This window comes from Sprattus sprattus (genome assembly GCF_963457725.1).
Source record: "Sprattus sprattus genome assembly, chromosome: 1".
NCBI lineage: Eukaryota > Metazoa > Chordata > Actinopteri > Clupeiformes > Clupeidae > Sprattus > Sprattus sprattus.
Window position 1 is genome coordinate 44740673 of NC_137920.1, and position 12247 is coordinate 44752919.

General features: G+C 42.9%; 1 protein-coding gene across 1 annotated transcript in view; it reads right to left on the bottom strand.

Annotated features, from left to right (window-relative positions):
* The window catches only part of trim37 (tripartite motif containing 37), a 34893-nt gene that overhangs the window by 2094 nt on the left and 20552 nt on the right, over positions 1-12247 (bottom strand). The window contains exons 20-24 of the mRNA XM_080855149.1: positions 11708-11974; positions 11383-11535; positions 9768-9933; positions 9238-9380; positions 8781-8915 (exon numbers count right to left, since the gene is read on the bottom strand). Coding sequence (XP_080711275.1) covers positions 8781-8915; positions 9238-9380; positions 9768-9933; positions 11383-11535; positions 11708-11974 — 864 coding nt within the window. The remainder of the gene's footprint in view (positions 1-8780; positions 8916-9237; positions 9381-9767; positions 9934-11382; positions 11536-11707; positions 11975-12247) is intronic.

Below are 12247 nucleotides of genomic sequence, written 5' to 3' on the forward strand. Positions count from 1 at the left end.
GACTCTTCCTGAGCATGAGACTGCTCAGGCAATGTACAATGTTCTTGTGGAATACATGGACACACACAGAATTCCGTGGGAGAATATGGTGGGATTTTGCACAGACGGGGCTCCGTCCATGGCCGGCCGGCGAAATGGTTTGCGGACACTGGTCATTCAGCGAGCACCATCTGCTCTATGGAATCATTGCATGATTCATCGTGAACAACTGGCATCAAAAGAACTGAGCGCGCCCATCGCAGACATACTGCAGAAAGTTGTAGCTATGGTGAACTACATCAAGCCACATCCCCTTCGAGCACGTCTGTTCGCACAGTTATGTGCTGACATGGGCGCTGAATATGAAGATTTAGTTTTTCACACAGATGCTCGTTGGTTGACGAGAGGCAATACTTTGGAGCGTTTTTTTCAAGCTGAGAAACGAACTGCTGGCATTTTCAATAGACGCGAAAAAAACTGATTTCGTGGACTTTCTGTGTGACCAGCAGAAAATGTGCCTCCTTGCATATGCCACGGACACTTTCAGAAAACTCAATGAACTGAATATAAGCATGCAGGGGAAAAATACGAACGTCATGCATATGAGTGATCGGATTGATGGATTCAGGGCAAAAATAGCATACTGGAGAGAAAGTCTTGGAAAGGGAAACTTCACCCATTTTCCCCAGTTAAGTCAATTTCTAAAAGACAACAACATCGACAAGTGTTCCACAAAGGAGATGTGCAGCCACCTGGAACGTCTTGACGAGCACTTCGCCACATACTTCCCAGATGTGGATATGTCAAAGTTCGACTGGGTGAGGAATCCTTTTCACTGTGATGTGTGCGCAGTGGATATTCCTGCCACCCCGATTGAACAGCTGATTGACATGTCTCGTGACAAAATGCAGCAGCAAGCACATTCACGCATGACAGTGGAGGAATTCTGGTTTGGAGCCAGAGAAGAGTACCCCGAGATCGTGCTGTGTGCTTTGAAACTACTGGTTCCCTTCGGGAGCACTTACCTCTGTGAAGCTGGATTTAGTGCTCTTGTCTGTATGAAATCTAAGTACCGTTCACGCTTGGATGTTACGTCAGAGATGAGATGCGCTCTCTCTACCACAGAACCGGACTTTGAAAGGCTGCAGAGAAGTGTGAGGGCTCAGATATCTCATTAGATGTGGATAGTGGAGGGACACTTTGTCAAGTCATTTTTGTTGTTGTTGAAATGTTGCCTAGTAGGCTATTTGATTGAAAATAAAATGTGAACTAAATAAAATAAAATTGTGCACTAAACTGGTTTCGCTGTATTTCCAACACAGTATACCATATAAAAACATCAAACATTAATACAAATATATATATATATATATATATATATATATATATATAAATTATAATGTCAATGGGGTCGCCAAAAAATTGTGAGGTCAAAATGGGGTCACAAGCCAAAATGGGTTGGGAACCCCTGCGTTAGTCACTTTAATTTGATTTTTTTTTTGTAGTAGCAAGCAGTTGCCAACATTATCTTAAAAAAACAATACTTTGATAGTAGGCTTTAAGTTTTATTTAAGCAGTGTGTGCGTGAACCTATATATCCTATGTGTGATGGTAAGACTAATATTAATGCCATACAATAACTGATTTATGAGAGCTATCCAAAGACTGTTGGCTGCCGATTTAGCAGTCAACCTACCTTACTCTGTACGTTTAGGTGCTTTACAGGTAGCTGTAAGCCATTAGATGCCTGGGAAATATTTAGTATCTATAAAAAACAGCTCACCTTTATCTTTTTAACCAGATTTGTAAACAGGTCGCGATCAACAGGCTTAATAGGTACAATAGGCTACCTTGGTTAAAAATCGAATTACGGTAGAGTCATGCTAGCATTGCGCTAAATAATTATGCAGCTAACATTAATAAGTGGTGTTTACATAAAGTCACTTATTGTATATGGCATAAATATTATTCTAAAACACCTTCACTAGTTGTTTTAAGCAGATTTGTGAGCAATTCATCACGTATGCAATGCACGTCAGCGGATATGTTCTGAATAGTATGTTTCAAGTAGGCTACAGCCGAACTCTCGTTCTGTTTTGATCAATGGTAATCGAGTTGATAAGTCTGATCTATACGCAACTGTGAGGTGCGCGAATGGACAGAGCCAATCACTTAATTACTCAACCTGCGGATGCATCCTGACTTCATCAGTCGGCGGTTCAATATTCATGGCTTTCAATTTATTAAAATATCTGCTATGTTGAGAACTTACACAGGTGTAGGCTATTACTTGACGAGTACCAGTAGAACGCGGGGCCTCGGGAAGGCAGACAACAGCATTGGTTTTGAAAGCTCAACTCGTTTGTGTTGCATCTCGAATATAATAATATTAATATTATTATTGATAAACCGGTGCGGTTGAAAACTGTCGTTCCACTGCGAGGGCCAGCCCGACGTACACAAATACACCTGTACAAATGCACATTAAATTTCCACTCAAAATACTGTCAAAAGTTTGATTATTGATTTCCAACGCAGCCTCCATTGGTGAAAATAATGGTATGTAGGTTTGTATAATAAACATGAATAGTAATAATAGATAAACTTGACTTTCATAATTCGTGTGTTCCATTTCTGACCACTGGTTAGTTCTAGATTCTATTGACAAGATTTCAGTAGTTTGCATATACGAGGTAAACCTTGAACTGAATCTTTGAACCGTACATGATGGCACCATGGGGCTTGGGCTATTATCAATATATTAGCCTATCTATTTTAATTTAAAGTGGAAGCAAAATGATAGCCTCCATTATTTATAAAATGTAAAAAAAAGAAATACAAAAAAAAACATTGATTTCTGCTGATAGGTAACACAGACTGTGGTTTTTTTTGGGGAGCACCGAAGAGCCATTTTGACCCAGGAAAAACCCTGGAGTGTACCTGCTTCAGGCATTGATTGAGTGTGTGTGTGTTTGTGTGAATGTGCCTGCTTAAGGCAGTGTGAGAGTGTGTGTGTGTGTGTGTGTGTGTGTGTGTGTGTGTGTGTGTGTGCGTGTGTGTGAGAGTGTACCTGCTTCAGGCAGTGAGTGTGTGTGTGAGTGTAACTGCTTCAGGCAGTGAGTGTGTGTGTGAGTGTACCTGCTTCAGGCAGTGAGTGAGAGTGTGTGTGTGTGTGTGTGTGTGTGTGTGTGTGAGTGTACCTGATTCAGGCAGTGAGTGTGTGTGTGTGTGTGTACCTGATTCAGGCAGTGAGTGTGTGTGTGTGTGTGCAGGGCAGTTGCTAGGAATTCTGGGCCCCCTGAAAGAATATTGGTGTGAACCCCCCCCCCCCCCCCCCCCGACTTTTCATCGCCAAAGATCTAACTTTTCTTTAGATTAAATGTATTATAATTTGTTCTTTATTTTTCTGTTCCTCTTTGTTCTTGACCGTGCCTGACGCAATGCACCCAAGTCGTTTATTTTTTTCAATTAACCACTCAACAAAGAGTCACTGGGTATTATTATGTCATGTTGTTATTATTATTCACTCTCCCATTCACTGTCTGTAGTAGCTTTAGTTTCTGATATATATTTGTTGGGTAGAGGGGCCTGGCCCTGTAGATGGCCAAGACAGTGACTTATGTAGACTTATAAATAAATCTACATTTTGCCATTCATTACAGAATAGAAAGAGCTTAGAGTGACCTGATGTGTAAGTAATTGCCAATGGTACAGCAGTTCACTAAAGTCAAAATAGCCAACAAGTGGCTACCTCACTCACTCACCATCATCAGCATCTTTGAAATGCCGGGGTGGGGGTCAGAGGAGGCTACAGCTGATTCTGGAGTAGCAGCAAAGGTTTCATTATTTAATTTCATATTGCTTTTGTACACATTTATGGTTATGATTTATGGAACAGCTGATGAACTAACCTACCTAGTCTTGACATAAATATAAATTAAAAAAAACTAAATTGGCTTATCAAGGCCATAGCTCTAGACAAACAGCTTCACGTTAGTATTGTATGAGGACGGCAGCTGTAAGATTAGCCAATGTTTAACATTAACAAGACTCATGTCAGTAGGCTATATGGAAAATGTGTCCTACTGCTACTGGAGTTTTTTGATAGCGTATTATAATGTTTGGCGAATTATAAACTTACTGATCTTTTCTGTGGATGATATTTAGTGGCTACATTTGTAAGGTCAGCCTTGTCAGGTGATTATTTTCCACTGCTGACTAGACTAGAGCATGGATCGGGCCGACAGAATAGTAACCGAGCCCGACGGAATCAATTTCTCAACTGTTCATATGCTTATTGGCCTTATTGTGTACGCTTGTGCGTTTAACAGCGCTTGTTTGTGAGAGAGAGCATTTAACTGTTGATGCCCCAGTTTAATAAAGCCATGCTATTCATAAAAAACGTACGTCAATGTGGCATTAGTAATATTATTGCCAGAACTGATACACATTGCAAGAACGTTTAGTAAAATGGTGCGGCTCCTTTAAGGGGAGCACGTACAGGGAGGGACAACGGTGACGCATAGTTTGGATGTAACGACAAACATTTATGTGCTGTAACCACTGATCTCAAAAAGAAACTGGATAGCGCATCACATGGTTTCTGACAGCTTCAAAGTGAGGCCACACGAAAAATCGTGGCAGCCATTTTACTGGGACCACTTTCCTGATTGAGACCAATGATTTTGACAGGCGATGAATATTATATATAAGATATTTAATGAATTTGCATATTAAGCCTTATAGTAATTGGCCAGGTTCTAATCATCAACACTTACACTGCACGAAAAGCAAGATTATCGGGCCCGTATACGCTGTGATACAGCCGCGAATGATCACCATTCCTGGCTGATCGCGGACATTCCCCCGAAATATCCGTCTGCCGCATACTGACGGAATTTCCCGGGAAGGGACCTGCAAGGGGAGGGGGGCCGATGTGTTTAGCATTCACACCTCCCGCTGACAGAGGTGCGAAATGCTCTTATTAGCATATTGACTGTCAGCAGTCTAGCCACACACACCCTGCTGCAGCCATTGGTTGAAAACGACAAGGAATTGAATTAAAACGTCTTGTGATGAGACGGAATGAGATTCTGTCTAAAGGTCAGCTTTCAACTGACAAAACGTATCCCTTCCCATTTACAGCTATTGCCCCATAAAAACGAAATTAAAAATAATTTAATCAATATTCTGTCTTTAGGGTTTTGGTCCGGGGTTATCACATTTCTTGATTCGCCTTCTGTTTTCAGAGTTCTGTATTTAGGGTTTTGATTTCGGGGATGTCACGATGCTTGCTTTGCTTTGCCTTTCATTTTCAGAGTTTGAGGGTTGCAATGTACTTTGGAGGCTGTTCCACTTATATTCCGGAGCTTCCTCTCTGTAATGTTCTTGAGATTCACTTTTGGCATGTAATTATACAGAGTCGGGCTTACCCAAGACCCAAGACCCAAGATCACTCTAAGCAACTCAGAGAAAAGGTTATTGAAAAGTACAGGTCAGGGGAAGGATACAAAAAAATGTCCAAGGCACTTAACATCCCCTGAAATTCTGTTCAATCCATCATCAAGAAATGGAAGGAATATGGCACATGTGTAAATCTGCCTAGATCAGGCCGTCCTTACAAACTGAGTGACCATGCAAGAAGGAAACTAGTAAGAGAGGCCACCAAGACACCTATGACTACTCTGAAGAAGTTTCAAGCTTCAGCAGCTGGTATGGGAGAGACTCTGCATACCACCACTGTTGCCTTGGTTCTTCACCAATCAAAGCTTCATTGAAGAGAGCCACTGTTGAAAAACTCAGTTTGTGAGGACGGCCTGATCTAGGCAGATTTACACATGTGCCACAATCCATCCATTTCTTGATGATGGATTTAACAGAATTCCAGGGGATGTTTAGTGCCTTGGACATTTTTTTGTATCCTTCCCCTGACTTATACTTTTCAACAACCTTTTCTCTGAGTTGCTTAGAGTGATCTTGGGTCTTAATGGTTTAACAATAGCCAGTAATACTGATTACTGAATACTGACCAGTGAATGGACCTTCCAGACACAGGTGTCGTTATACTACAATCACTTGAGACACATTCACTGCACACTGACCCCCATTACACAAATTGTGAGACTTCTAGCACCAATTGGCTGGACCTCTGTTGAATTAGGTCAGTCTATACAAAGGGGGTGATAAAGGGGGTGAATACTTTTGCAAGCACTTATTTTCATTACATATTTGTATTTAATTTACATAACTGTGTAGAAATATATTTTCACTTTGACATTAAAGAGAGCTATTTTGTGATTTTTTTTGTCCAAAAAGCCAACTTATATTGACCATGACTGATTTATAAAAGCCATAAAAGGGTAAAACATCCAAGGGGGTGAATACTTATGCAAGGTACTGTATATAGTTGATCTCTCTTATTTGACGAAGCAGTGAGTTAGCTGTCTTTCAATGTCCCTTGTCGAATTATCTCACATGTTTATGGTGGTATGTGTTTAAAAGTTTTAACTTAGGCTATGTGTAATGTTCCTAACTTACAGTACTGTGCAAAAGTTTTAGGCAGGTGTGAAAAAATGCTATGAACTAAGAATGCTTTGAAAAATGTAAACAATAAATGTTTATTTTTGTATCCATTTACATGGTAAGACTGAGCACAGCAACGAGACACAACGTAGTTATACTGCATCAGCAGGGTCTCTCCCAGACAAAGATTTCAAAGCAGACAGGGGTTTCAAAATGTGCAGTTCAAGCTCTTTTGAAGAAGACGTTGAGGATCGTAGACGCAGTGGTCAGCCAAGGAAACTTAATGCAGCTGATGAAAAACCCATCAAGCTTATTTACCTTCGAAATCGGAAGATTTCAAGCAGTGGCATCAGCTCAAAACTGGCAGAAACCAGTGGTACCCAGGTACAGACATTTACAGTCCGGGGAAGTCTGGCCAGAAGTGGTCTTCATGGAAGAGATGCAGCCAAAAAGCTCTACCCCGACAAGGAAACAAGGCCAAGTGACTGAACTAAGCACGAAAACATAGAAACTGGGGTGCAGAAACATGGCAGAAGGTGCTCTGGACTGATGAGTCAAAATTAGAAATATTTGGCTGTAGAAGAAGACAGTTTGTTCGCCGAAGGGCTGGAGAGAGGTACAATAATGAGAGTCTGCAGGCAACAGTGAAGCATGGTAGAGGTTCCTTTCCAGTTTGGGGCTGCATTTCTGCAAGTGGAGTTGGAAATTTGGTCAGGATGAATGGAGTCTTCAATGCTGAGAAATACAGGCAGATACTAATCCATCATGCAATACCATCAGGGAGGCGTATGATTGGCACCAAATGTATTCTGCAGCAGGAACATAACCCCAAACATACAGCCAATGTCATTAACAACTATCTTCAGCTTAAAGAAGAACAGAAAGTCCTGCAAGTGATGGTATGACCCCCACAGAGCCCTGATCTCTACATCATCGAGTCTGTCTGGGTTTACATGAAGAGACAGAAGAATTTTAGGAAGCCTACATCCACAGAAGATCTGTGGTTAGTTCTCCAAGATGTTTGGAACAATTTACCAGCCGAGTTCCTTCAAAAACTGTGCGCAAGTGTATCTGGAAAATTGATGCTATTTTGAAGGCAAAGGGTGGTCAAACCAAATTTTGATTTAATTTAGAATTTTCTTCTGTTCCTTCACTGCATTTTGTTAATTTATGAAGAATTGATTTTCACACCTGCCTAAAACTTTTGCACAGTACTGTATATATTATTATTTCACCTTAATGTTCTTGAGATTCGTTTCTGGCATGTAATTATACAGAGTCAGGCTTACTCTGATAACAGTCATTAAGAGTCGTTAACAGTCGTTAAGCAACTTGGGCCATGGTTGCCACTAGTAGGGATCGAACCTGTGACTTTCAGGTTTTTTAAATCAGTGAAGCAGTGACGGGGGGGGGTGGGGGTGGGGTTGTTTTCAATCCAGGTCAATTCAATTAACATAACAAAAACCTAGGCCTGGTCAAGGGAAGGGGTGGGGGGGCTTTCACACCAATGTGGGCTTCTACAGCAATACACAGGGTCGAATACTGTCGTAAATCCCACATTTCATGCAGTGTTATAAAATACGTTGGACGAACAAGTTTCAATATTTGAAATATATCAAGCAAACACAAGCTTTATAACAAGGTTTATGCAAACTTGACATTACTATAAGGCTTAATATGCAAATTCATTAAATATCTTATATCTAATATTCATCGCCCGTCATAGTCATTGGTCTCAAGCAGGAAAGTGGTCCCCGTAAAATGGCCGCCACGATGCCTCACTTTGATACCATAGGATGCGCTATCCAGTTTCTTTTTGAGATCAGTGGCTGTAACAGTGTTAACCAGTATGCGAGTAACGTGAGTTTTATTAAAGCATAGCGTGTGTAATGTGTAGCTATTTCATTCCGTTTGTTAACATTTCCTTCTGTCTGTATTTACTAACCAGCAGCAGACGTAAAGGAAAGGGAATTAACCCCGAAACCATGTAATCTACTTCGGCCGTGGAGCATTTTACTCCCCTGCAATCTCAGAGACAGACAGCAGGAAATGTTAACAAACGGGTGTGTGTGTGTGTGTGTGTGTGTGTGTGTGTGGAGTGTACCTGCTTCAGGCAGTTGTGTCTGTGTCTGTGTCTGTGTCTGTGTCTGTGTCTGTGTCTGTGTCTGTGTCTGTGTCTGTGTCTGTGTCTGTGTCTGTGTCTGTGTCTGTGTCTGTGTCTGTGTCTGTGTCTGTGTCTGTGTCTGTGTCTGTGTCTGTGTCTGTGTCTGTGTCTTTACCTGCTTCAGGCAGTGAGTGTGTGTCGTATTGGCAGTCTCCAGCCTCTCCGTCCTCCTCGTTCTCATTCTCCGTGTCGCATTCAACCTCACTGTCACTGCTCATCAGGTGCACAACAGGCTTCTGACACAGCACATCTACACACACACACACACACACACACACACGCACACACACGCACACACACGGCTGAATAAGTTATTTAAATATTTCATATCACACACACACACACACACGGCTGAATAAGTTATTTAAATATTTCATATCACACACACACACACACACACACAGTTCTAACAGTAAGGGAGGGAGAGGCAGACACACAGAGAAACACACACACACACACACACACAGAGCCACACAGAGACAGACACACACACACACACACACACACACACACTCACACACACACACACTCTCCCAGTAGGGGAGGGAGTGGCAGAATGCTCCCGGTGTTACCTTCATCACTGCGGGAGACGGTGGGCTCTGCCAACGTGAGCCGCGATTGGTGGCTTTCTGCCAGTGATAGCCGTGAATGGTGGGATTCCACAGGCCTCTCCTCTAGGTCTCCATCTAGAGAGCTGTCAGTCAGCAGCCCTGCCCTAGAGGACAAGAGAGCACAGAGTGGGAGTAAGTTTGTGTGTGTGTGCGCGAGTCTGTGTAAGTGTGTGTGCAAATGTTATTGCGTGAGAATTTGTGTACGAGTGTGCAAGTGTGTGTGTGGTAGTGTGTCTGTGTGCGAGTGTGTTAATGCATGTGTGAGCATGTATGTGTGTTACCCTAAGGTTTTCCTGTGTGTTTTGGCGGACTGTGTGCATGTGTGTGTGCATGTGGGTGTGCGTGTGCGTGTGTGTGTGTGTGTGTGTTACCCTAAGGTGTTCAAATGGGTTTAGACAGAGAGTGTGTGTGTGTGTGTGTGTGTGTGTGTGTGTTACCCTAAGGTGTTCATATGGGTTTTGACAGAGTGTGTGTGTGTGTGTGTGTGTTACCCCAAGGTGTTCCTGCGTGTCTTGACGGGGACGGCGCTCAGGCCGTTGAGAGAGAAAAGGTCAGAGGTCGTGACCCCGTACAGTGACCCCCCCTCACGGACCTCCCGCTCACAGCTGCTGCCCAGGGAGGGGGGAGAGCTGTGCACACTACGCGGCTTCACCACGCCTAGAACACACACACACACACACACACACACACACACACACACACACACACACACACAAACTCACTGTCTGACTTCTCGCGAGTGTGTGTGTGTGTGTTTCATAATACGTGAAATATATGTTACAGTTATAAACTGATGACAAGGTCAAATGTGTTTAAAAGTGTGTGTGTGAGAGTGTGTGTGACCCTAAGGTGTTCATATGTTTGTGAGGAAGCGAGTGAGAGTGTGTGTGTGACCCTAAGGCAGGGGTGTCCAAAGTCCGGCCCGGGAGCCAATCGCGGCACGTGGTCAGATTTGATATGGCCCGCAGCTTCAGTCTTACAATGTATTATCTATGGCCCGCCAGCACTGTTAAATAAATAATAAAACTTTCAAATGCAATCCCTCCTTCAACCGCTAGGGTATAGGACTTTTACTTTGGCATTGTTCAAATGTTCGTGTCGCGAGAACAAGGCAACAGTGTGATAGTTAGTACAGCTTTACTGTTGCACACCTGTCCAACCTACTTTCAAACACACGTTGCCGCGAACCCTTCTCCGACAGTTAGGGCCGCGGCTTTCAGGAGAAATGGGAATTGCAATATTTCTTCTCTGAAAATCGAGGCAATTGTGTTTGCCTAATTTGTCAATAGATGGTTGACTTATTTGGCATAGCATATTTGTGTGACCAGACATTCTCTGTCATGAATTTAAACAAGGACCGATTGAGGTCAAAACTTAGTGACTCCCACCAATGTGACATTTTACGCATCTCAACCAGTGCCGTCAAACCAGACCTGGCCTGTTTACTGAAATCCAGATCTCAGTTTGACCCTTTTCAGTAGTGTCAGCAAGTTATCTGTTTCTTGGTCAATCTGAAATGATGTGTTTTGAACAGTAACATCTGTTACTATTAACAAAGAAAATCCAAAAGCAAAGTTAATATATGCACTTGGGCACTTATTGTATTAAACTCTTGAATAAGATTTGGCTGTTGATGTTATGTACCTGTAGATGTGACACAAACTATTACTTTCTGATTGATCTTGTAAAAGACAGAGCAAAATTCACATGTTTTAACAGACAACAGACAGCATTACTTATAACTCCTGTTTAAAATTAAGTTTATGAAAGTTAAGGTAGGCCTATTCCATGCAGTTTGTTCAATGTTATCCGACTCCAGATATGAAAATTGTGTTTTTACAGTTTTGCTTGCCTGCCTAGTGGCTTATATTTGGTTTCATTGCCATTTGAAAAATAAAGATAATTGTGACAATGTAAATTGTGTATTATTTGCATGTAACTTGTATGGTTAAAATATGTCTGAAGGGATGATTGGCCCCCGAGCATCTTCACGTTATGAAATCTGGCCCTCTTTGAAAAAGTGTGGACACCCCTGAGTGAGTGAGTGAGGTGTTTGTGTGTGTGTGTGTGTGTGTGTGTGTGTGTGTGTGTGTGTGTGTGTCTGACCTTCAGCCATGCTGGCAGACTCTCTGCTACTGTGGGGTTCGGCGGGGGCGTCCCCCCCCCTCAGGTCCTTCTCTCCCCCCTCGAGAGGCCGGCGTGCGGACACCCCCCCCGACACACACACACCGTCCACCTGAGGAGGAGACTTCTTCCCACCTGAGAGGTGGAACACAGCAGTCAGGACCAAACACATTTAGTGCTCACAGATAAATGAGACATTTGTGTGTGTGTGTTATATGCATGTGTACAAAGGTGTGTGTGTACACGTGCGTTGTGTGTGTGAGTTAGTGTGTAAGCATGTGTGTGTGTGTGTGTAGTTGCCCCTTACCGCGGGTGTGTTTAACGGTGAAGAGTAGGTCCAGCTCACTCTTCCTGCAGTTCCCCTCCTGCTCCACAGGGGGCGCCACCTCCAGCTCCAGCGAGGGCCCGGCGCGCACCTCCCCTCCCAGAGCCTCCAGCTGGCCCTTCACGTCGCTCATCTTGTTCCGCACCTCCGCCATCTGGGCCTTCAGCCGGATCAGGACCCCTGAGTCCGGGGCTGAACGCCGCACTGCCTGAGGCCGCCGCTCACGCTCCTTACGGGAGGGGACCGCAGCTGAGAGAGGGATGGAGAGAGAGAGAGAATGGCTTCTGAATATGTGCAGTCCTGCCACATCCTCCGTGAGCAGGCCATATCACCTATAAACATAGGCCTGAACTCATAGTTTTTTTTTTTTTTTGTTTTTTTATCTATTCTTATCTATTACTGTATATGTTTTTTTTATAATTATTATTATTCTTTTTTATGTAATTATTATAATTAATTAATTGTAATGACTACTTTTGTATGTATCTATTCGTTTTACTTGGTATTTACATAATTTATCTG